At 43.6% G+C, this 27517-nt stretch overlaps 1 protein-coding gene across 2 annotated transcripts in view; it reads right to left on the bottom strand.

Moving 5' to 3' along the window:
- The window catches only part of LOC127640309 (genetic suppressor element 1-like), a 74543-nt gene extending 47413 nt beyond the window's left edge, over positions 1-27130 (bottom strand). Inside the window, exon 1 of one of the 2 annotated variants that reach the window (XM_052122773.1) lies at positions 26825-27130. In XM_052122773.1, the coding sequence (XP_051978733.1) occupies positions 26825-26861 (37 nt within the window). In that variant the 5' untranslated portion in view covers positions 26862-27130. Of the gene's footprint in view, positions 1-21086; positions 21179-26824 lie in introns of those variants that run through there. The other variant, XM_052122775.1, reaches the window with a different exon arrangement.
- Positions 27131-27517: the final 387 nt, after the last annotated feature.

The following is a 27517-nucleotide window of genomic DNA, read 5'->3' as shown; positions in this document are numbered from 1 at the left end:
CAGTTCAAACCAGTCTGGCCTTTCTCTGTTGACTTCTCTCATCAACAAGGCATTTCCGTTTACTGGATGTTTTTTGTTTTTGACACCATTCGGAGTAAATTCAAGAGACTGTTGTGCATGAAAATCCCAGGAGATCAACACTTACAGAAATAATAAGTCAATAAAGGGAGAAAAAAAGCAAGAGCCAGCGGGCAGCCGACAGAATAATAAATTGTCTCTGCATCAGCTAAATGTACGATGTATATTTACGTGATTTTGTATAGTCATCGTTATTGTCAACATTATTGATTAACTGCAGGCAAAGTTACCCACTAACACCACTGATGTAAAAGTCTTGCAACCATCCTTGGCATCAATTATCAGCTTAGCAGGGTAAAGCAATGTGAAACTCACTTGCTGTTCCTGCAATTCTTACACTCTTTGAATGTGTCCCATTTCGCTTGTGTAGCACTGGCAAAGTCCAGAAAAACCATAATGTTGCAGTCCTCCCAGCAAAACTTGCCCAACTCACCACTCGTAGAACAAAGTCTGTCTGCCAACTGCAAAAATCTTGCTAAGATGGATCAGGGTCTGTCACCTGTATTGGGAAGCTGACCGAGAGCACCGGCAGCCCGCTATGTTGATTAAATTCGTTATGAGCCCCTCCAAAAACCCAACTATATCTTGACCTTCCTTTCCCTCTGGGATTCCAATGAAAAACATTACTGTACGTCTGATCCGATTTTCCATATCCTCTATTTTTCCCACACCTGGTCCATTTTAGCATTGGTGGCAGGCGGTTTAGCCTGTAGCTATTTCCCAGCCGACTCCAGAAACTCTAATCGGTTTTCAACATCGTCTATTCTTGTAATCAGTGTGGAAAGTTTACCTCCACAGATATGGTCGCACGCGAGGCCCTTCATGTCGGTCGAGATTTTCATTAGTGCTCCATAAATGTTTGCAATATCTTAACCTACGTCATGAGGCTCACTGACATTATCAACTGGACACCTGCCATCTTGATCCTGCGAGACTTCAGGCATGTGCGAACGTAAGTGCTTTTTAATATACCCATATGCCAACAATTTCAACATTTTCGACATCCTACACTCCCAGCACACAGTCCCGGCGCCATGGGCGGGCATTGGGGGGCCTGGCCCGCCCTGTGAGTCACTAGTGCCCGCCCTGGACGATCCTGTCTCCCTTCATCAACTCTACGTCACGTCTCACATCTCATTTAATCGCGATCTCACAAAGCTCTTATTATGCAGCATGCAGAATTCAGCACTGAACAAAAACTCCAACGTTTTGAGCGGTGAGTGGATTTTGTCTGAAATGCATCTGATTGGCCATTGCGTTTTAGAAATCAACACATATGTCTGTGATTGGCTATATTGCACAACGCTGCAAAAACACGTTATAGGCTAATGAGAACATCTACTTATGCTTGCGACTGTAAATCATTATTTTGTTTAGTTGTTCTTATTGCTTTTGTGCAATAGATGAATAACAATGTATTTGTTTTTGGATGTTTTATTTAGATAGGGAGTCCCACGAATCGTTTTATTCTCCCGCAACCCATTACCGCCCACGCCCGCACTTGACCATCAAATCTAGTCGTAAATGTTAGTAGTCCCGCGGGAGTCGACCAACCACCAGTCCTTGCTTGTTTGCACTTTTATTTATATTTATTTATCAATAGGCTACTGTAACTTTCGTTACAAGTTGGTAAGTTGTCGTTTTGTATATACATGATGAATAAACTCCTGAATAAAAATAAAAATGTGTTTGGTCTGATTTAAAAAATAATATTTTTAAATGGATTTGATTGGTTTGTCGATAGTGAGCGCGGGAATATATATTTGTGTACTAAGCATAGTAGCGCTTAATAACGATAGCTGTTATTTTTTTTTTTAAACAACTATGCTGAGCTATTTCGTGTGACAGTTACCATGGATATACGGCGTTTCTTTAATCAAAGACCACCAAAGTTGGCAGAAGAGAGCAGCGAGGTAAGGGGAGAAGACCCAGAACTGTGTAGCAGTTCACAAGAGATCGATCCAACTCCCAACACTGCAGAGGCTAGCCATTCCAGCGATACTAGTTGGTCTAACGTTACTTGCCAAAGCCATAGCCTCAAGCAAGGGATGTCACGGCCACAGGTGGCAGGCGGTTGACTGTGAGATGCGTTCTGTTTCTGCTGGGATCTTTGTTTTAAAATAGAACAAAAAGTCAATATTGCATCTAAAATGTAAGTGACTTAATATGAATTACTTGTTTATTGAACTGTCGAAATCAGTGTTACATTTTCAATCGTGATGGTATTCAGCACATGGTTGTATGGTGTTGCTTCATGTTATAAATATAAAAACTAACTTACACATTTTGAATTTTTTACCGCAGTATGCTAACTGAGTTTCTTTGTGTGAGCTGCAGTTAGGCCTATTTGTTTCATCGAGAGGCTGCGCGAGCCTAAACAGCACAAATCTTTAGCGTCAGTTATGAATTTGAATAGCGTCAGTACATTATGTAACAGGCTACTATCGATCATTATCATTGTATCATACATATTCAATTCATAATCAGTCATATCATTTAATGTTATTATGCAATTATAGGTTTATCTCAGTTGTGCCCCCCTGAAAAAAATTTAATGCCCGTCCGTGAATTTGTGTCTGGCGCCGGGTCTGCCAGCACAGTTTAACAATCTAAACTATTTCAGTTCTCACCAGTTACTATTAATTAAAAGGATAATTGTAGCAAAGTGAAGTGGAGCTTGCCTCTAAGTGGACAACACTCGCATAGCATTACGTGACTCCTGTGCCAACGCTGTTCAAGTTAAAAGTAGTGGAAACTTTGAAAATCGCATCTCAGGATTCCTGTTTTCTGTTGTGCTTCCTCTCATTCTGTGGCTGCGCTGCTTGTGGTTTGTTGAGGCCTGACAAATATCATTATCGAAACATTGCTATGATTTTTTAATGAATACAAAATAATAATTAAACAGTGCGTGGATCCACTTCAGTTTTATTTCAATGCTTTTTGCCTTGATCCAGCACCTGTTGCAGAAGGTTTGGATGTGTGTGCACTCCCCCCTCCCCATTTACGTTGAGGCGCGCTGCCACCTATTGACGTAGCTTGTAAAAAGATGTACTTCAAGCTTGAATTGCTCGTGTAGTAGAAAAAAATGATCTTTAATTACGGAATTTACAAAGGTGTCAGAGGGCATGAATTATTGCGTCATTTTTTTTACGCATTTAAAAAAAAAAATTATCACACAAAAATATTGCATTAAATCAACAGCCCTAGAAACAACATTTATTTTCTCTTTGCCGCCTTAAAGGATATTTCACCCAAAAATCAAGATTCTGTGACCTTCTACTTACCCTAATGTAATTCTAAACTGCTATTGTTTTCTTACATCATTGGAACACAATTTTGAAGAATCTACATGCATCCTTTTCATTGAAAGCATTTAGTGGCCAGTGAGAGTCAAGCTCCAAAAAAGACAATTAAGTACAACAAAAGTATCAAAAAAATATAAAAATATAAAAAAAAAAAAAGCATATGTGAAACGAAAAATGCAATTACTGAAGCAACCACATCATTTTGTGGTGCTTCTATGACAATTTTGGCTCATGTGTTTTCTCACGTGCTCTTCAGGACTCGTACCACGGTCCTTTCCGTCGCAAGTGCAACACTAAATCAGTTGAGCTGTTGCACAATTTGATTGTCCACAAACAAGTAAGTATAGCTTGTTATGTAATGAAAATATACCACCTTACAAGTCATGCACTATAGTAATTATCCTTTCCATCCAACTATTTTTAGTTGATCTTAATTGAGATTTTAAGCGACAGAATCTCTATTATTACTAAAAACAGTGGCTTAACAATAAATGTGTCTGCCTGTTTGTGTTGTACAGTTAAAATGAAGTTGCTGCCTCATTGCAGTTTTAGTGTGGCACACAACCTTATTTAAAGGGGTTAATTAGAGGTCTGGAATGCTTGACAAAATATTCTACACCATTACACATCTATGCGCATAAATGACGCGCACACACCTACAAAACCACTAATCCCTGATCTAGCAGGATTTAAGCCTGTGGCTTATTACCCTCATACCTTTGAGTATAGACACAGTAACACAAAACCGCATACAGCATGAAAATCAGCTCAGCTCACTACCTAGCCTAAAATGAATAGACAAATCTTTTAAAGGGGAAGTGTGCTATTTCCGCACCACTAGCATCAACAAATGAAATTGCAAAAACGAACATGCCCCTCCATCAGCCATTGGTCAGATATACATTGAGTCCCACTCTGAACTCATTTCATTGGTTGAGCTTATGTTGCTTTGTTGGACTGATTGGGATGCTCAAACAAGCAGAGCCACACTGTTTACACTTTTTGGGGGAATTCATTTACAGATGGCTCATTTATAGTTGTCTCTGTATTTTAAGGTACGATATAAGAAAATTTGTTTACACTGAAAAAATTACACACAAGATTGCTTTCCAAAAGCATCCAAAGCAAGTTTTGTGAAGATTTCCTCTCTCAAAGGTGAAATCCTGCCGAGCTCATTTTCCCAGAGGCTCCAGCTGTGGTTTGTGTCAGCAAAAACAGTCCCATAGTCCTCTGTTCCCCACTGCCTCTCTAATAAGCTTGTTCATTAGACAGTGCAGCCAATGCAAATTGACCCAGCCCTTGTCGACATGACCAGCTCGTGTAAATTCACTGGAAGAAACATCAGGGATAAAAGACTGAGTGATGGATGATGTGTCAAAGTGCTTTGTTGTGCACAAACGAACACTCACACATACACACACACACAAATACACACACACACACACACGTCCATAATTGTGACAGACAAGCTGTGTTGCATGGGCGGCAACAGGGATCTGCAACCCTCTGCATTCATTAAGACTAGATAAAGCACCTCGCACACACCTGCCTTCTGCTCATTAACCCCAGCATGTGTGTGTGTTTCACTGGTAATATTTAAGATGGATGAGGACTAAGAAAGTCTATCCGGGTGGCGGAGGACAAGTCTCAGTTGCCTCAGCTTCTGAGACAGTCAATCCGCGCATCTTATCACGTGGCTCATTGTGCATGACACCGCGGAGACTCACAGCATGTGGAGACTCATGCTACTCTCCGCGATCCACCCACAACTTACCACATGCCCCATTGAGAGCGAGAACCACTAATCATGACCACGAGGAGGTTACCCCATGTGACTCTATCCTCTCTAGCAACCGGGCCAATTTGGTTGCTTAGGAGACCTGGATGGAAACTCGTGACTCCAGGAGTTGTAGTCAGCGTCAATACTCGCTGAGCTAACCAGGCCCCACTGATTGGGTTTGACTAAAATAGAGATTGATCACTAGAGATAACTAAAGAGGAAGTTGAAAACAAAGCTTTGGGTCACAAAAGACCAGAAGGTTGAAGATATTAGGGCAGAAACAAATATTTTCAGATATACTGTAGCAAAGTGTGGGAAATAGTTTTTACCAAAAATACAAACTAAACTGTTGTCATGTGCAATAAGTGAATTGCGGAGAAGGAAAAGGGTCTATCAAGTTCCAAAAATGATTTGGAACAAACACAAGAAATGCTGTTTGACACACAGACACGTGCTTGAAGAAACACAGTTTATTATATTTTTAAGAACAGATGACAGAAAATCCGTCCATGCACATGTCTGGCGTGTTGTAAAGTGTTCTCTTTCTTTGTTTCAGTCTTCTGGAAACATTTTTAAAGAATAGTATCGTCTTTGAGAATGCTGCAAATGACCTCAGACCATCTCAGCTCAGAGGGTGCTCTGAGTTCAGTTCACTTTATTAAGGATGCATCGATACCACTTTACATCTCAGTATCGGCCGATATCGATCCCGATCCGATACCAGTTTTGTTTTTTTGCATAATCAGTTTAGAATATCTTTACATTATTGTGTGGAACTAATTGGGAGTACTCTTTAATATGTAAAGAAACACAAACCTCTAACTACACATTATTTCAATATAAATGTATAGCTTATTAAGAAACAATTTATTATTAACTAGTATACTGGATAATGTAGCAGCGAAATTAACAGTAATTCCAGTCATCAGTAGAAAAGAAATCAGTGTTTTATTTTTTTCAAAACAAAATTCAACTTACATCTGAACAGTAATATATTTCAATCGTGCCCTTTTTAAACCCTCACGCATTTATTTTGACATTCTGAACTCTCCAGGACGTCCTGTATGTGTCTATTTGTAGGCAAGTTCACAGTAGTTTAATTCGCTTCATATTCAAATTCTGATCAAATGTACCTCCGGTGCAGTTCTAAATACATATTATAAGTGAACCGAACTATTGAACATCTACATCTGGGATGTTGTCCGTGAGTAGCGCTCAAATGTTGCGCAACACGTGAAGGCTAAAAATATCCGTGAGTGTGTGTGTAAACAGAGCAGCGGCATTCAATAACGTGCTGGCGCTGCGCATGCTATACATTTACTTATAAAACACAGCCTTGCATGTCTTCAAGTGGCTTTGAATAAAATGCACGAGTCATATGAACTGCTGTAATGGTGAATTAATGGTTCTTTTATGTCATTTTTGGATCTTGACAGTAACGAATATGACTAACACAGTATCAGATTTGGATCAGGCTCATCGGACCGACACCCAATCTGTCTAAAAGCTTCAGTATCGGAGCCGACCCTGATCCAAGTATCGGATTGGTACAGGTGCATCCCTAATTTCCACAGAGCAGTTTGTTGTGAGTGCAACTCTGTAGGATCACTTTCCATATAGTCTATACATCTGTAGACTATATGATTATTTTAAATCATAAAATAATACAAAAACACGTTCCATTTGAACCATGATTTATATTTCAGTGATTATTATCATTATTATAATTATTATGTTTACATTTATTATTGTTTTTAGATCCTAATTTGTATTAGTAATTTTCTACCTGTTGTCATAGACGGATACTATAAATGAAAGGTTGTTATATATGATTATACACCGATCCCTCAGCCGGGGGGGTTGACGATTTAAGATGATATATATATATATATATATATTTAAATACAAATATTGTGAACATATTTCTTGTATATCGGCCAGCCCTAGGAGGAAACAAAACTAATTTATTTACACACATTCAAAGTCATTACCCTTCCGAAGCAGCTAAACTGGGTCCTGGGATGAAAGGTAATAAAACACCAATATTAAACCCGCAACAACCCACAATAAGTGATGCATTTGCCCAGACAACGAAACATCTGACCGGTAGCCCATGATGGTGAGAATGCATGGATGAAGTAGATTCATTGCTAAAGACACGTTGCCCTTCAAAGCATCACTGAGACGCTCTGTAGATGTCAACCACAACCGCTCCTGTTTGGAAGAGTACATGAACCGCTTCTCAAGCGCTCTGATGCACGCGCTGTCACTTTAAAAGATTGTGTGGCAAATGTGTGAAGATAAGACTTCATTGGCATGATTAACAAGGCCTTACATTGACAATGCATCAATAAATAATACAGAAACACTGAAACAGAGACCGTAAAAAGCATTTGGACACTAAAACCACCTAGCATGTATGGTAGCATGCGTTCCTTGTCACTGTCTAAAGAATTACAACATAGATACTCTTATAAACATTTCAGTCACAGCTTTCTCCCATGGCCAGCAGAGCTGTGTGTGTATGTAATGGAGAAAAAGTCTAACAAAAAAACACAAAGCTTTTGTTAAAACCCACACTTTCCCACCAAAAGGGACATTTGGCACCTCCAGAACCACAGAACTGCTGACAGAGATCATAGGATGCTGGCTAAGGTGTTTATACGCAGGGAATATGCCCACTGTCACACAGTATCCAGTGCAGTGGAGTTTACCTGTAGTCTGCAGACTGGTCATTTCAAGTATCTAGGTTTTAAAATGTCACAAGGGAAGACAGTAACCTGGGTTTGCCCTCTTCTTTTTGTGGCTCTTCTTTATGCACTCTTCTTTTGCTAAGTCTTTTCTTTACTTCTATAGATCTGCCTTCCTGGGTAAATTCCTTTTGGTCACTGGGTCAGAATTTGGCCAAATTAAGTCATCTTAGAAGGCAGCATTACATCTTGATGGTGACTAAATGTAGTGGTCGGCCGAAATGTTTTTTTTTAATGGCCGATGCTGATATTCAGAGAGCATGTTGGCAAAATAGGCCGATTTACTGCCGATATATCACTCAACATAATAAAGTAAATAACATATACATGGAAATAAAATTTTCCAATGGGAAAATTCCAATGCGAAATTGCCAATGCGCTCTAATTCCTCATGGTGGCGTAGTGACACAGCTTCTGCGTCTGAGACCAGCAATCCTGGCATCTTATCAAGTGGCTTGTTGAGCGCGTTACCGCGGAGACGTACAGCGTGTGGAGGCTTTACGCTACTCTTCACGGCATCCACGCGCCCCACTTTGAAGTTGCTCTCAAGCACTCATGGGGCTCTAGCAAGCAGTAAACAGTTTACTGAGGTCCCTATCGCCTGCTTGGATTGTCATGGACTGATCGTCACGTAACATTCCTAAATCAGAGGAACTGAGATTTGATCTGGCTGATAGAATAAGTGCTTAAGAAGAAGATATTATATGAGCGCTCGACAAGAAGAAAATGCTGGATTTTCGTGAGGCTCGTGAATTACATCTATTTAAACAAGATATCCACACATTTGCAGACAGTATATAATAGAAGTATAATATTTGCCTTTTTATCATTAGGCAAGAAAGTTAAAAGTTTCTTGTTGAGGAGAGAGTGGGAGAATGAAACGCACAAGCACGTTACCATTATGATCACCTGGACTTCTGTTGCAGCTCTGATATGTGGATTGTTTAAATGAGACTGTTGCACACTGATCTATTATTGTAGAAACGTGATTTCATTTCGTGTCGCTTCTATGGCACTTTCACTTTTGTGCATGGTCGATGAGTCTAAAGCCCAACCCTCTATCAGGTGGCTACCAAGTAAAATATTCATATAGGAATAAGTGTGTATATGTAGGTGCATCTATAATACAATTGTAAAATGTATCATATTTTAAAATCATACGTTAAAGTAAAAGTGTTTTGATATTATAACATAGCGGGGGGTGACCAATAAAGCAAAAAATACATGTTTATAAAGTCATAATCAGCTATTGTAATCGGGATTTGTGTGACAATCAATAAAATGCAGTTGTTGTAGCACCTCTAGAGTTCATTCCACTGGGAAACTGCAACAAAATGTAGAAAGCAGCACATAAAGTCAGTTTGCAAATATTTATATAGAGTAGGGCTGTGTATCGAGTTTGATACATTTTAGGCACAGACTGAATTGCCTCTAAACAATCGCGTATCGAAAAATGTCTTGTCATTCGGTACCAAATTTCAATACCTAAAGTGTTAATCTCGTCTTAAAAGTGAGGGTGATTGGCTGTTTTTAGGCATCAAGAATTAACACTAGTTTACGCCGGTTATGCTCAGAGACGCGGATCACACTTGAGGCTGTAGTGTATCCCAACCCCCATAGATGGAAAAGATGTGGAAAAGATCAAATCTGTGGCTACATTTCACCAGGCTCGATGCCAACAGCGCACAATGCAATATTTGCGACAATAAAATTGCAACAGCGGCAACACAACAAATCTGGTGATGCACTTGACAGTGCCCCGAATAAACTTAAGAGCAGAAAGTTGCTCAGTTTTCGACTGCAAGAAAACCAAGCCGGTGCAGTCATCCTCTCAGCGTCCTCCTGCCACAGAGCTTCCTTGTACATGCCCACCACATGACGACTCCTTCAAAACTACTGATGAATGCAGCGGCGCTATGACTGGGACTCCAACAGGTAGGTTTACGTTTAGCAAACAAACAAAATGCTTGTGTACATGTTAAAGTAACATTTCTGTGCGCGGTCACATAGTCCTACAAACTGGGACCTACGTAACGTTAGATATTGTTTGGATGTAAGGCTATAGATAGCTAGCTAAATCAGTGCTAAAGATGCTTTAAGGTTGACAGTTACTGATCCAGTTTAACTCACATTAAACTAGTTAACTTGTTAAACCGTACTTATCTTTAGGGTTGGCTGAAATAACAGTTTAGCTTTCTTGTTTTTTTCCCCCCTTCACATTAACGTTATATCCTCTGTCCCTGCCGACCCTGGCATGAGGAGACCAGAAGGCTCAAGAGATGAGTCTTTGAGTCTGTAAAAAAGTCAACAAACTGAAAAAATTAGGTTTGAGGTAATATGTAATGTTTGTAATCAGATTTCATAAAATTGGTATAGAAAAAAAGTATCATTTAGGAACCGGTATCGAAGTCAAGGTATCTGTATAAATATCAAAATGTTTTGAACGATACCCAGCCCTAATATAGAGTAACATGCATTCTATGAGACCAGTTTGTATATTGGTCGACCACTAACTAAATGATGAACTATCCCTTTAAGGTGCCAAAACATCATAAAGGTATAAATGTTTCTTCTGTTCACTTCAGCCCAACAAATAGAAAACTGTAGATCTCAAACAGGAACCACTGTAGTGCAAACAGAGTGTGTGTGTGCGCGTGTATTTATCACTTTGTGGGGACCAGATGTCCCCATAAGGATAGTAAAACCCGAAATTTTTGACCTTGTGGGGACATTTTGTCGGTCCCCATGAGGAAAACCGCTTATAAATCATACTAAATTATGTTTTTTGAAAATGTAAAAATGCAGAAAGTTTTCTGTGAGGTTTAGGTTTAGGGGTAGGGTTAGGTTTAGGGGATAGAATATAAAGTTTGTACAGTATAAAAACCATTATGTCTATGGAAAGTCCCCATAAAACATGGAAACACTACGTGTGTGTGTGTGTGTGTGTGTGTGTGTAAATACATATAGCAGCTGCCTGGTCTCTGTTAAAGTACCATCAGAAATCTGATCTAATCCCAATACAGTCTGTCTCTAAGGGTATAACACTGCTGACTGAACATACACACACTTGGCACTAGGTTTTTAATTTTACAATAATCCTTCTGCAACACCTTGATAATCAGTTGAGAAATGAGAGAAGAATAAAAAACAAGCTAATCCAGCTCAATCACAAAAACAAACTCTTGACTCTACACACTAAAATATAGATATTTTTTTCTATAATTCAGTTATTCCATAATTATTCAGAAACAAAAAATTACGTAAAAAAACATTATGATATAGTTACAATTATGAGAGTCATTCATTTAACCAGACTGATCTCGCAGTTAAATCAGAAACAGTAGGTTGACCAAAGCGGTAAGTGTTGTTGGGCATATGGGCATGTGTATGCTCCATTTTCTGCATGCAGTGTCCACAGAGGGGCGCCAAAAGCAAGTTGTGAAGCATGTTGTTTTCAGCTGTACATGATGTAATAGTGAAGAGGAATGCATCATTTATAAACTGAACCCCCAAACCAAACCCCAAACCTAAACCTAACCATCAGTGAAGTAAAAATGTAATGTTCGAGGGAAAAATGCAACCGCCAAATCACGCTCGTCATTGATTATGCAATTACTACATGGTTTTATGATGGGTGCGAACTCAGGTTTCCCATGCTGTTGACGCAACAAGCTTCCGGTCACACCACAGGGGAAGGTAAACACGCTGGAGTCAATGGAAAAATGTCTGATAGGAGATGCCGCTTGTCAGAGTGTCGGCATATTGTAGCCAATCCTAGTGTATTGGAACTCTCGGAAACAACATGCAGACTTCCCAGGTGATCGTGTTGGTTTAACGCAGCTACACCTGTTTGTAGGGCTGCCTGATAATGACAAAAAAATCATAATTGTCAATTATTTCTAAAGATATTGTAATAACGATTAATATCAAAATAATAGAATTTACATTAAAACACTTGTTTTGGGTGGATCAACTGCATGCTCTATTCTTTATGTATGCAACACATCCAAAAGAAGCTGTCCTGAATTGCTGTTTTATACTTTAGTAAATCAAGATTAGCTGCCTAAATGGTCAACTTCACATTGGCCCAAAACAAACAAAGCTGTTATTCAAATTTTGAACAAGTTTTCATAGACAGAATCGAGCAGCAGACTATCTGTAATTGGTTACAATGCTTAAGAGCTACAAAAATATACGTTAAATTGATATTTTGACTCAACATGAGTAGGCCAACATGGGCTGCTATAATTGACGCTTTTCAAGATTAGTTAATTTTGTAGCCCTACCTATTTGTTTATTCAACCTTTTATAAAAATACTTTATAAGCAAAAAGAGTGACATTTTGTTTACATAATTGATATGATTTTGCTACATTATGCTAATTAGTAAAGTAATAATAAATAAACAAAATCAGTTCATAAAACTTATCCTAAAAACTAGCTGAGGCCTTCAATGGCATTTTTCACTGCTTAAAAAATGTCAAAGACCAAATGACTAAATGGTCAAATCTGCATTCAAGAATTTAAATAACAGTTATCAAGTTGGACGTGAAAAAATACAATAATTTATGTTTATATTTATGAGCAGCGTTTGGTGCAATCTGATTAAGTAATTAACAACTGTATTCAAATTACTTTTAGACGAAAAAGTAATGTAACACATTACATTTTAAATTCTATCAAATTACAGCAATTGAATTTCAATCATTTCTAATTATTCTAATTATATGTGTAGAATTTAAAATGAATTATGTTTATATGTACGTCTGTTTGCATTTCTGTGACATCTCAAGGGCCCTAATATAGTAGGTCATTTTAAGATAAATATGAGTGGTAATTAAAAGTAATCTGATTCCAATTGTATACACATAATTATTCATTTACATTGGATTTGTAACTTACCAAACACTGTTTATGACTTGTTTGCCCCTGTTATGAACGAGCAGCGAAGGCAGACGAGGAGATGCAGATCCAGTTGCAGTTCAACTTTATTACATAAACAAACAGGCAAAACACAAAGGAAAACCCTCAATGGGGAAATAAACATTACATAGAAAACACGGGCAGGGAACACACACCAGGCTAACAACATTCAACGAACAACAAGGAGTAAACAAAAAGCAGGGCTTAAATACACAGTGAGTGATGACAGAATGAGACACAGGTGAAAACAATGAACAAAATGGCAGTGATGATGGCAGGTGGATTCTGGGAAGTGTAGTTCTAAACAATGACAAGTGAGACAGTGGAGCTAAACAAGGGACAAAACTATGGAATGCAAAGGTGACAAAAATGGCAGACAGAGGGCAACAGTGAAACAAGACAAGGAATTCCTAACATAGCCCCCCCTTAAGGATCGGATTCCAGACGATCAACATAAAACAAAACAAAAAATGTCCATTGACTGGGGGAGCTTGTGGTGGGCAGACAGACCAAGGGGGGCAACGACGGGCAGACAGGCAGTCCAGGGGGCAACGAAGGGTAGACAGGAAGTCCAAGGGGGCACAAAGGGCAGGCAGGAAGTCCAAGGGGGCACAGAAGGCAGGCAGGAAGTCCAAGGGGGCACAAAGGGCAGGCAGGAAGTCCAAGGGGGCACAGATGGCAGGCAGGAAGTCCAAGGGGGCACAGATGGCAAGGACAGGTTCAGGTGGTCTGGGAGCTGGCCACCGGGCAAGGACCGGGTCAGGAGGCCTGGGGGGAGGCCACAGGACGGGTACAGGGTCAGGAGGCCTGGGAGGAGGCCACAGGACGGGTACAGGGTCAGGAGGCCTGGGAGGAGGCCACAGGACAGGGACTGGGTCAGGAGGCCTGGGAAGAGGCCACAGGACAAGGACAGGGTCAGGAGGCCTGGGAGGAGGCCACAGGACAGGGACTGGGTCAGGAGGCCTGGGAGGAGGCCACAGGACAGGGACTGGGTCAGGAGGCCTGGGAAGAGGCCACAGGACAGGGACTGGGTCAGGAGGCCTGGGAGGAGGCCATAGGACGGGAACAGGGTCAGAAGGTCTGGGAGGAGGCCACAGGTCAGGGACTGGGTCAGGACCCCTGGGAGGAGGCCCTAAAGGCGGTGACCTGGAAGGCTCTGGCGGTGGAGCCATAGGAAGGCGGAGCCGCAGGAGGCTCGGGAGGCGGAGCCGCAGGAGGCTCGGGAGGCGGAGCCGCAGAAGGCTCGGGAGGCGGAGCCGCAGAAGGCTGGGGAGGCAGAGCCGCAGGAGGCTCAGGAGGCTTTGAGGGCGGAGCCGTAGGAGGCTCTGGAGGCGGAGCCGTAGGAGGCTCAGGAGGCGGAGCCAAGGGAGGCTCAGGAGGCGGAGCCGAGGGAGGCTCAGCTGAGGGAGGCTCTGGAGGCGGAGCTGAGGGAGGCTCTGGAGGCTCAGAGGCCTCAGGCGGCGGAGACGTGGGGGGGCTCAGGAGGCAGAGCCAAGGGAGGAGGAACCATGGAAAGCTCGAGAGGCTCAGGGGGCGGAGATGCAGGAGGCTCGGGAGGCGGAGCCGTAGGAGGCTCGGGAGGCTCAGCTGAGGGAGGCTCTGGAGGCGGAGCTGAGGGAGGCTCTGGAGGCTCAGAGGCCTCAGGGGGCGGAGCCGTGGGAGGCTCAGGAGGCAGAGCCCTGGGAATCTCGGGAGGAGGAGCCCTGGCAGACTCGAGAGACTTGAGAGATGGAGCCCTGGGAGGCGGAGCCCTAGGAGGCTTGGGAGGAGGAGCCCTGGGTGGCTCGGGAGACCTGAGAGGCGGAGCCCTGGAAGGCTCGAGAGGCGGAGCCCTGGGAGGCTCGAGAGACTTGAGGGGTGGAGCCCTGGGAGGCTCGAGAGACTTGAGGGGTGGAGCCCTGGGAGGCTCGAGAGACTTGAGGGGTGGAGCCCTGGGAGGTTCGAGAGGAGCCCTGGGAGGCTTGGGAGACTTGAGAGGCAGAGCCCTGGAAGGCTCAAGAGGAGCCCTGGAAGACTCGAGAGGCGGAGCCCTGGGAGGCTCGAGAGCCTTGCGAGGCGGAGCCCTGGGAGGCTTGAGAGGCGGAGCTCTGGAAAGCTCGGGAGGCGGAGCTCTGGAAAGCTCGGGAGGCGGAGCTCTGGAAAGCTCGGGAGGCGGAGCTCTGGAAAGCTCGGGAGGCAGAGCTCTGGAAAGCTCGAGAGGCAGAGCTCTGGAAAGCTCAGAAAGCTCGGGAGGCGGAGCTCTGGAAAGCTCGGGAGGCTCGGAAGGCGGAGCTCTGGAAAGCTCGGGAGGCTCGGAAGGCGGAGCTCTGGAAAGCTCGGGAGGCTCGGAAGGCGGAGCTCTAGGAAGCTCGGGAGGTGGAGCTCTGGAAAGCTCGGCAGGCGGAGCTCTGGAAAGCTCGGCAGGCGGAGCTCTGGAAAGCTCATGAAGCTCGGAAGGCGGAGCTCTGGAAAGCTCGGGAGGCGGAGCTCTGGAAAGCTCGGGAGGCTCGGAAGGCGGAGCTCTGGAAAGCTCGGGAGGCTCGGAAGGCGGAGCTCTAGGAAGCTCGGGAGGCGGAGCTCTGGAAAGCTCGGGAGGCGGAGCTCTGGAAAGCTCGGGAGGCGGAGCTCTGGAAAGCTCGGGAGGCGGAGCTCTGGAAAGCTCAGGAAGCTCGGAAGGCGGAGCTCTGGAAAGCTCAGGAAGCTCGGAAGGCGGAGCTCTGGAAAGCTCAGGAAGCTCGGAAGGCGGAGCTCTGGAAAGCTCGGGAGGCGGAGCTCTGGAAAGCTCGGGAGGCTCGGAAGGTGGAGCTCTGGGAAGCTCGGAAGGTGGAGCTCTGGGAAGCTCGGGAGGCGGAGCTCTGGGAAGCTCGGGAGGCGGAGCTCTGGGAAGCTCGGGAGGCTCGAGGGGCGCAGGCTCTAGGACGGGCATGACCATTGGCGCTGGCTTTTGGTCAGTCCTGGCTATTGCCGTTGGACCGGGAACGGTCGAGGCTACAGGCGCTGGCTCAGGGACGGTCGAGGCTACAGGCGCTGGCTCAGGGACGGTCGAGGCTACAGGCGCTGGCTCAGGGACGGTCGAGGCTACAGGCGCTGGCTCAGGGACGGCGCTGGCTCAGGGACGGTCGAGGCTACAGGCGCTGGCTCAGGGACGGTCGAGGCTACAGGCGCTGGCTCAGGGACGGTCGAGGCTACAGGCTGGCTCAGGGACGGTCGAGGCTACAGGCGCTGGCTCAGGGACGGTCGAGGCTACAGGCGCTGGCTCAGGGACGGTCGAGGCTACAGGCGCTGGCTCAGGGACGGTCGAGGCTACAGGCGCTGGCTCAGGGACGGTCGAGGCTACAGGCGCTGACTCAGGGACGGTCGAGGCTACAGGCGCTGGCTCACTGACCTCTGAGGCGACAGGCACTGGCTCACTGACTGTGGTATCGCGCTGGCTTGGGTTCAGCTGACCGTGGCTGAAAAAGGCTCTGGCTCGCAGACCGGGGCAAGCGAGGGCTCTGGCTCGCTGACCGTAGCTGACGAGGGCTGGCTACAGGCGCTGGCTCAGGGACGGTCGAGGCTACAGGCGCTGGCTCAGGGACGGTCGAGGCTACAGGCGCTGGCTCAGGGACGGGCGCTGGCTCAGGGACGGTCGAGGCTACAGGCGCTGGCTCAGGGACGGTCGAGGCTACAGGCGCTGGCTCAGGGACGGTCGAGGCTACAGGCGCTGGCTCAGGGACGGTCGAGGCTACAGGCGCTGGCTCACTGACCTCTGAGGCGACAGGCACTGGCTCACTGACCGTGGTATGCGCTGGCTTGGGTTCGCTGACCGTGGCTGAAAAAGGCTCTGGCTCGCAGACCGGGGCAAGCGAGGGCTCTGGCTCGCTGACCGTAGCTGACGAGGGCTGGCTACAGGCGCTGGCTCAGGGACGGTCGAGGCTACAGGCGCTGGCTCAGGGACGGTCGAGGCTACAGGCGCTGGCTCAGGGACGGGCGCTGGCTCAGGGACGGTCGAGGCTACAGGCGCTGGCTCAGGGACGGTCGAGGCTACAGGCGCTGGCTCAGGGACGGTCGAGGCTACAGGCGCTGGCTCAGGGACGGTCGAGGCTACAGGCGCTGGCTCAGGGACGGTCGAGGCTACAGGCGCTGGCTCAGGGACGGTCGAGGCTACAGGCGCTGGCTCAGGGACGGTCGAGGCTACAGGCGCTGACTCAGGGACGGTCGAGGCTACAGGCGCTGACTCAGGGACGGTCGAGGCTACAGGCGCTGGCTCACTGACCTCTGAGGCGACAGGCACTGGCTCACTGACTGTGGTATGCGCTGGCTTGGGTTCGCTGACCGTAGCTGAAAAAGGCTCTGGCTCGCAGACCGGGGCAAGCGAGGGCTCTGGCTCGCTGACCGTAGCTGACGGTCGAGGCTACAGGCGCTGGCTCAGGGACGGTCGAGGCTACAGGCGCTGGCTCAGGGACGGTCGAGGCTACAGGCGCTGGCTCAGGGACGGTCGAGGCTACAGGCGCTGGCTCAGGGACGGTCGAGGCTACAGGCGCTGGCTCAGGGACGGTCGAGGCTACAGGCGCTGGCTCAGGGACGGTCGAGGCTACAGGCGCTGGCTCAGGGACGGTCGAGGCTACAGGCGCTGACTCAGGGACGGTCGAGGCTACAGGCGCTGACTCAGGGACGGTCGAGGCTACAGGCGCTGGCTCACTGACCTCTGAGGCGACAGGCACTGGCTCACTGACTGTGGTATGCGCTGGCTTGGGTTCGCTGACCGTGGCTGAAAAAGGCTCTGGCTCGCAGACCGGGGCAAGCGAGGGCTCTGGCTCGCTGACCGTAGCTGACGAGGGCTCTGGCTCGCAGACCGTGGCAGGTGTGGGCTCTGGCTCGCTGGCCGTGGCAGGCGGAGACTGGGGAGCAGAAGCCTTTCCTCTTCTCCTCCTGCGCCGGGCAGACGAAGTGGACCGTGCAGGCTCACTGACCAAGGCAGGTGTGAAGGTACGAACCACGGGCGAGTGGAGGGTTATTACTGTGGGAGGATTGGCAGAGTTCTCCTCGATGGCGCCCACAGTTAACGGCGAACTGCAGGCCAGCAGAGTCTCCTCCACGAACGCGTGGAGCGTCCAGCCACGCGTTGCCTGTGGCAACCGCTCCTTAAGTGCGGGGTGCAGATTGCGCCTGAAGAAGACCACCAGAGAGGAGTCCGGGAAATCCGAGATACCCGCAAGCTTAAGGAAGTCGCAGATGTGGTCCTCTATAGGGCGGTCCTCTTGCTTCAAGCAGAGCAGGTGGAAGTTTGCTCGTTGAACCGCTGGATCCATAGTGTGTTCGTTCGTTCTGTTATGAACGAGCAGTGAAGGCAGACGAGGAGATGCAGATTCAGTTGCAGTTCAACTTTATTACATAAACAAACAGGCAAAACACAAAGGAAAACCCTCAATGGGGAAATAAACATTACATAGAAAACAAGGGCAGGGAACACACACCAGGCTAACATCATTCAACGAACGACAAGGAGTAAACAAAAAGCAGGGCTTAAATACACAGTAAGTGATGACAGAATGAGACACAGGTGAAAACAATGAACAAAATGGCAGTGATGATGGCAGGTGGATTCTGGGAAGTGTAGTTCTAAACAATGACAAGTGAGACAGTGGAGCTAAACAAGGGACAAAACTATGGAATGCAAAGGTGACAAAAATGGCAGACAGAGGGCAACAGTGAAACAAGACAAGGAATTCCTAACAGCCCCTCTTATAAATCCCTTTCCCCTCCCAAAATACAATGACATTGCACACATAAATCAAATGATCAGTTCAGTGCTTTACCATGATATATGCTCAGTGACACATTTATTGTAATATAACACCTAACCCATCTTCTACTTGAACTGGAATATGTATTTAAAGGCTGCTTAGGCAAAACTGTACAATCGAAAACCATACCATCTCATCAAACATGTGAAATATCTAAAATACCTTCACTGTTATTCACTCACATACTTCAACACACTGCCACTGTGTATCGCTGTCCTGATCTAAACAATTAGTTTGGAATGCAATTGTAACTTAATCAAAACTTAATCTGTGACTTGAAGTGTGTGTTATTACAGTAAATGCTCATGTAACAACTCCTCATAAAATCCAACCAGTCTTTCCAGCTCAACAGAGATAAACACAATTAATTTCTCTTTCACACACAGCAATCAAACATCAAATCTAAGTCAGCAAGACAGGTTAACAAACTTTCTTCTGCTGTCTGTAAGTAGCCCAACATCAGATAAATATCTAGACAGATCTCTGGATAAGCATGGCTTTCCACAATGCCTTGATATGAAATTTAACCAATCAAAAAGCCACCACAGGTACCACATAAGATGTAAACAAACTATTAATTTTTACAAGCGGCCTATCTACCAATATGGGTTTGAAGTGGCTCATTTTCAGAGAACAGCGGCAGATGTCCGATATAATGCTGATATTTAGGATGGATTATGAGGCAGAACATTTCAGTAGTTAAAGAAACACTTACTTTGGAGCTCAGCGGGTAAAGACGCTGACTACCATCCCTGGAGTCACGAGTTTGAATCCAGGGTGTGCTGAGTGACTATTGTCAGGTCTCCTAAGCAACCAAATTGGCCCGGTTGCTATGGAGGGTAGTCACATGGGGTAACCTCCTTGTGGTTGCTACCCACTGAGTAAATATACGTCCAAATTATGTCTTTTGAATGTCTTTGTTGCACGTTAAAAAGACGTCCCCTGAGGAGCCAGAATTAAAGTTTTTATTATGTTTTTATGACGTCCTCTGAATGTCCAATGTTGATGTCCACAGGACCTCTTTACGAGGTTAAAAATGAGTTCAAATGGGGTAATTGTGGGCATATATTCAACGTCTTATAACATCAACTGCAGGCTCATTTTAGACATAATTTATACTGTTTCTGGACCAATTAACAATCTGTTAACAGTCAATTAACAGATATTGCAACTTCTGAATTGAACATATATGTTGAATTTTTGCACCTGTCCTGCATGTCTACAGACGTCCAAAAAACTCCTAGCCAGACGTTCAAATGTAACACATCATATCTACATCCAAGAGGGGTCCGAGTCAGACGTCGAGATACTGAACCTGATTTGCATGTTGTGCAGACATAACGATATGGTCTTGGACCGACTGATGCAATATAGACATGATTTACACGTCTGGAAGACGTCTCACGTTTGCTGGGTATAATGTGATTCTCGTGCTGAGTTGTGCATGAATGCTGTGGAGAATAGCGTGAAGCCTCCACACGCGCTACGTCTCCACGGTAACACGCTCAACAAGCCACGTGATGAGATGTGCGGATTGATGTCTCAGATGCGGAGGCAACTGAGATTAGTCCTCTGCCACCCTGACTGAGGCGAGTCACTACGCCACCACGAGGACTTAGAGCGCATTGGGAATTGGGCATTCCAAATTGGGGAGAAAAATGGGAGAAAAAATAAACACTAATTTTACTAAATTATTCACCCAAAATTAAATTAAAACATTGAAAACAAAGGCATTTTATTAACCGTGACAAAGCTATCGCTATATTTTGGAATTAATTTCGCAGCCGCTGCCGCGATTTTTTTGCATCCGCCGAAATTGTCGTAAAACCGCCGCCGATTAATCGGCCGATAAACCATAGTACATTGATTTCACACTGCAAAACTGCTTATATTTTTAATATAGGCACATCAAAATCAATGACTGAATAAGATATTAAAACATGTAACCAATATTTTAGTGCTACTTTGCTTTATGTATATCCATTAAGTTTACGTTAAACCGAAACCCTGCTTCATTCAAATGGATGGTTCACGAGCCAGAAGAGGTTTGAAATGGATGGAAAATTAACCTTGAGGTTACCGAAGAGTGGAAGGTCGTCTAACAACTCACCCATCATCCTTCTCTGAGCACTTATTTACAGCCAATAAATCATTTTACAGCTTACAAAACATTTTTAAAACAGTTCTGAATATTTGATGAGTCCAAACAAAAACAAAGGTCTCCAATACATCACATTCGGCTTAAAATCACAACAAAATAGACAAGAAGTGAGAGAAGAAAATCTTAATATCCCAGGCTCAAAAAAATAAAATAAAAAATAAATCTACTCTAGGATGAATATAAAATGACTGTGTAGGGAAACCAAGCGGCATAGGTCACGCAGTTCTCCGGCACGCGATGCCCACAACAAAAGCGCGAACAATTAACAAACGTGATCGAAAGCAACGTACAAACACATTATCACAGCCTGCGTGTGAGAACTCACCTTAAAACAGAATTAAAAGCGTATTTCCCACGTATCTAGATCAGGGGTAAATCCATTGCGTTCCCTCCGGCGGCAGAACAGCGGTCGAGTGCGCTGAATGAGCCGCAGTGGAGTGAGTGAAGGCGGCGCTTGGAGACTCGTAGCAGCACCTGCTCCACTGATCCGCCCCCAGAGGACGAGCCACAGTCAAGGGTGAAGGACCTCCTGCATACTGAGGTCTGGAAGGATGGAGGTCATGTCACACTGTGAAATATCTTACTATGAGTGCTCATTTTGAGGGAATGCTGTATGTAAACATTGATGTGTGTGTGTGTGTGTAAATGTGCATATATATGCTTTATCCTTAAGTGAGGTGCATAAGAAACATATTGCAAATATTTTTTTAATAATATTTTATTCCAGTATTTTTATTATTGTATCATTATAATATGTTTTTATTTGTTTTATTTTTATTTTATGTATTTAAACAATTATAATAATTTTACTCATTATTATATTTTCAATATGAGGGTATAATAATCATTTAATATTATTTTTATTGCTGATTTATTATATTATCAACAGTACAATTATATTATGTATTTTATCAAATTAATTACATTTATATTTATTTATTTAGCAATGCATTATATCCAATTTGACTTCCAATGCATTCAAGGTATATTTGTTTCCGTTTTGTATATTTTATAATTAATGCTAAGTATAACTTGCCAATAATTGTTAAACCATATATTAACTTTTAACATATTGAGCACATGGCCAAATATTTGGTATCTCTGAAAAGCCCATGATGTCCTCTTTTAGACACACTAGGGACTAAAACAGTGTTATGGAGGGTCTCAGATATATTGCTTTAAAAACATGAATTGCTGGGTCTCAGGATAGGCCAAACCCTATATACTTATAGCTATTAATTTGTGCTGTATATCTTTATTTGTGTGAATAAATGGAATAAAAGTAATTTTTTTTGTTTAACAATAAGCAAAACAATAAAAATGGCTAAGGTAAAATACACACACACACACACACACACACACACAAACACACACACACACACACAGATGTTACACACACAGATGTTGGTGCGGATATCCTTATGAGGAATCTCCATAGCCATAATTATTTTTATACTGTATGAACTATAGATTCTATCCCCTAACCCTAACACAACCCCTAAATCTAACCCTCACAAAAAAAAAACATTGTTTAGTATGTTTTTTTAAGCAATTTGAATTATGGGGACACTAGAAATGTCCTCACAAACCACATTTATAGCATAATACCCTTGTAATGACCAGTTTATAACCTAAAAACAATGTCATCGTAAACCACTCAAACCCACCCACCCACACACACACACACACTCACACACACACACTCACACATACACTCAGACACATACACTCACACACACACTCACTCACACATACACTCAGACACATACACTCAGACACATACACTCACACACACACACTCACACAAACTCTCACACATACACACACATACACGCACACAGACATTCACACATACACTCACACACACGCACACACAATCACACATACACGCACACAGACACTCACACACGTACACTCACACACGCTCACACAATCACACATACACTCACACACATACACTCACACACACACACTCACACACACGCACACACATACTCACACATACACTCTAACACACACACACTCACACATACACTCTCACGCACACACTCACACATACACACTCTCACGCACACGCTCACACACACGCACACATGCACACACACATTCACACATGCACTCACACACACACACTCACACATACACACTCACACACACACACACACTCACACATACACTCACACACATGCACATGCACACACACACTCACACACACACGCACACATATGCATATGCACTCACACATGCACACACTCACACATACATGCATATGCACTCACACATGCACACACACACACGCACACACACACTCACACATGCATTCACACACACACAAACACTCACACACACACAATCATAATTTTACATCAACAAGTGAACATTTAGCAAGCAATAACCCACATGATTAGACTGTCACATTATTGTTAAAGGGTTTATAAAGGGGTTCATTAATAACTATTAAGTTATTTACAAATGCATTAATAATCATTGATATGCAGTTATAACAACATGAATAAAGAGGCTGACTTCAAGACTTGCCAAATAATGAGTGCTTTAACTTACATGTTTTTTAAATATGTTATAAATAAATATATTCATACATAAATAAAAATCACAAAATGCCCTAAATCATGATGTATGTCACGATGTAACACAAAAAGACTATTACAGTGATATTAAAAGAAGGGAATATTTCATTTGAAGTCTTCTTTGTGTTTACATTCATAACTGTAATGTCTCGACTCACTTGTGTTGTCACTTTCCTTGTCATGCTGATGTCAAAAGAATAGATATACATGGTTGCAATTGGCTAAAATCCTCTGCAAAAACTCTTTTCAGCTCTTGATGCTCATTCACCTCATATATCATATAATAAAGCCTGATGACCATTAAACTATACTGAACTTTTATGTACAGGTTTCTAATGTTGGCAACTCATGAATTAATTCACCATATGTACTCTTTACATTAAGCTGCATTTTCATAGTGTACTAATGTTGAATAAGTGATATTAAGCATTTATATAATAAATAATTGAATGAAAGTCATTTTTATTCATGCAGTAATAAGCAGATTTACTACCAGAATATGTTTTAGTCACCAATGGCAAAAAATGCATAAAAAGTATGTTATTATATGCTTAACACATTTGATGTGTTTTGAGTAAATAGTAAATCTACTTTTCCCTGTGAATTTACAATAAAGAAAATATATAACATTTTTGCTTGATTTGGGATTCATGGCACTTGAGAAATAGGATCACTTATGGAGAAAAAAACAATCAAGCATACTCAGAATAATGCAGAGATATACTGAGACTAAATAAATGAAGTAATGGATGTGTAAAAATGAATGAAAATGAATCACTCACTCTCTCTCTCTCTCTCTCTCTCTCTCTGTTAGACTAGATATCTTTAGATGCACTAAATTGTTGTTTTCAGTTTGTTCAATGGATTGAGTCTTTTCATTTTACCTTCATTTTGTCTCCCAGATCATTAGCCAGAAAGTAAAGTTTAAAACCTAGCATTTCTCTCCTCATTAATGCACCCATACATGCACAATACACCTGTGTGTGTGTGTGTGTGTGTGTGTGTGTGTGTGTGTGTGTGTGTGTGTGTGTGTGTGATAGCTAGCTGGTAACACACACACACAATCACTCATTCACTCACTCACTCACACACAAATAATGAAAAGAAGGATGCACTCCTGGTGCTTTTAAGAGTGTGTGTGGACCTGTAGGTGTGTGTGTGTGTGTTTGTTTGTGGAACTGACATGATTTATCTCTACTCAGCAGGAACACAATCTCCCAGCATCCCACAATGCACTTATGAGCCTCAGAGCTTTGACCTTGCTGCACTCCAAAAAGCTCAGATCACACACACATACTCTCTCTCTCTCTCTCTCTCTCTCTCTCTCTCTCACTCACTCTCTCTCTCTCTCTCTCTGAATGTATCCTCAAGTCTTCTAAAGCTATACAATAGCTTTGTTTGAGGAAAGCTCAACCGTGACATGCCATGTTTAAACATTCACACACACAGATGAGATTTGAGAGATACTGCGAAGGAAAATATTTTCACTGAATATGATGTGGTGACATTTTTGCTAAATTACATTATGTGGTTCAGTACACATATTGCAGCAGTTCCAAATGTGATATGTCCACTGAGTGTTACTTAATGTAAGGGTTAAATGTTCTCCCAAACACATGAGGTAAATGCTCTATTGAGTTTTAAATAAACAAATAAACCAACTTCTAAAACTTAAACCTAAACGACAATGTCATAAAATGCAAATGTGAGGTGAAAAATACAATTGCTGAAACAACCGTCATTTTGTTGTGTTTCTACACTTTCAGCTGACGTGTGGACTTGCAAACTTTAATGTGCATTGCCTGATAAGTCTTGCGGTATAGTGTTTAGATGTTGTAAGATAGAGCTATGTGAGGAAAAGGGTGAAAACTATGTTTATAAAAATTGTTTATGAACTGCTAATCTGCTGTTTTATTCGTCATTTGTGTGAAAGTGAATAAAAGGCATTGTTGTTGTAGCGCATCTAGTGCTCATTTCACCAGGAAACTGCTGTGGTACGCACAACGAACCAAGTAAAAAGCTTTTTATACATGAACAAAAATGTAAACAATAACGTAATATATAAGTATTTTCAATAGCATCTAATAGTCACTCTAGGTCCCTTTAAGTTTATTAAAGCTGATGAGTAATATCTTCAGTACTTCAATCATCCAGTTCAACAAGATCATCTAGTTTCATGACAATGTCGCTTTTGCTTTTCTTTATCTGAATCCTCACATGAATAATCGGTACACTTATTTTGCTGGCCACATCAAGAATATGATTTTATGAGGCCACTCAACAATCAACTCAAACAATTCCCTCGTCATTTCTGATGAAACGTGCTGATGTGTTTTTGATCATGCCACGTTTGAATGAAGATTTCTCCCCATGTGGAAATAGTTCATCACAATGGGTTTCTTGCTCATGGCTATAAGCAAGCCTGGGGCAATTTGCTTCATTGTAAGCCGCACAAAAGCGGTGTAGCTCTCTTGACATGATCAGACATGCTGTTGACATTCTGATCTCTTTTTATAGATCATCCTTTCTTTTTATCATCTGCTTTTTCGTCCGTCCATCCTGGGCAAATACACAGCAGTGTCTTCCTCCGTTTTCCTCTCCTCTGAATTCTCTTCCTTTTTTGAGCCCTCCACTCTCCTCGTCTCCCTTGTTGAGTAATTATTAAAAAAGTAGGATGTTTCTGACACGATCACGGTGGCAACGGCAGTCAGGAACCTGGTCGTGAGGGGGGTGGGGGGGTGTACATATAACCACTGTGCCCTGAAAGAGCATCTCTCTCTCTCTCTCTCTCTCTCTCTCTCTCTCTCTCTCTCTCTCTCTCTCTCTCTTTCCATTGACTTGTAATGTTTTTATACTGAGCTAATTATATTTTCTATATCCTAACTTCATTCTTAAATGTAACCATCACAGAAGCCTTTCAGCATTTTATATTTTTTTCCAATTTCATAGTACCTTTTGTCCTGGTGGGACCTTTGGCTGGTCTTCACATTGTGGGGACCAACACATATTTATATAACAACTAAAAACAGCAGACAGCTGCAGCAAACACATTTATTATTCATGATTAACTCACATTCTTTATTATATCATTTGTGATATTATAGTCTGGCTTGCTTACTGCATCTAACTGAAAATAAAATGTTGTGGTTTGAAAATAAGTGTGACGAGAAGGAGGGAGGGGCCGGGCCGCGAGGATACACGCCTGGCGCTGAGCTGCCTAATCAGCTGGAGGCAGATACGGGAAGATCCGGGGATGCCAGAGAGAGAGAGAGAGAGAGAGAGAGAGAGAGAGAGAGAGAGACATGTGGACGCTCTGTGTGTGTGTGTTTATGTTCCTGTGTTTTCAGTTTGTTGTTCTGTTTGATTAAAATTTTGTTGTTTGTTACTCTGGTTCACGCATCCTCCTTTCCTGAACTGATACACTGGTGCCAAAACCTGTGAAAGGAGGAAGGGCACGCTGTCTGGGAGAACTCACCACTGCCGTCTGCCGGAAGCAGAGGAGATGCTGCCATCTGCCAGGAGAAGAAGGAGCCGTTGCCATCCACCAAGGGAGGGAGGAGTCGTTGCCATCCGCCAGGGAAAGGATGAGTGGCTGTCGTCCGCCAGGGGGCGGAGGAGCGGATGAGAATCAGGTGGGCAGCGTGTCTGCCGAGGCCGAAGATGAGCGTTCCTTTTCTCTCTCTCTCCTCTCTCTCTTTGGCATCCCTGGCTCTTCCCGTATCTCCCTCCCCGATTAGGCAACTCAGCACCGGGCGTGTATCCTCACGGCCCGGCCACACCCTCCTCTTCGTCACAACAAGAAAAAAACACAATTCAAAAACTGGTGAACAGTTCATGTCATACCACTGAAGTGTCAACATTGTGCCTTCAAGCGAGGCATTTAACCTCAGATTGCTCCGAAGCTACTGTCTGGATGAAGAGTGGCTGTTTGAACCGTCATGTCTACATAGCCTCTAGTAAAACAAACTCTCTGTGACTCTAAGACTGAGATATTTATGTAACTAGAGGCGGTAAGTCAGGGTCTAAAAAGCTGTTATCTTTGCATCAGTATAATGTAAATAGAACTAAACATGTATTATTACAAACTACCCATAGAAATCAACCATGAAATACACATTTTTGCCTAAATGCAGTAGCCTCCTTGTGATCCATGCAGATATCTGCATGG

The sequence above is a fragment of the Xyrauchen texanus genome, chromosome 49 (assembly GCF_025860055.1).
Source record: "Xyrauchen texanus isolate HMW12.3.18 chromosome 49, RBS_HiC_50CHRs, whole genome shotgun sequence".
NCBI classification, from domain to species: Eukaryota; Metazoa; Chordata; class Actinopteri; order Cypriniformes; family Catostomidae; genus Xyrauchen; species Xyrauchen texanus.
This window is presented reverse-complemented; position numbering and strand designations above follow the sequence as displayed.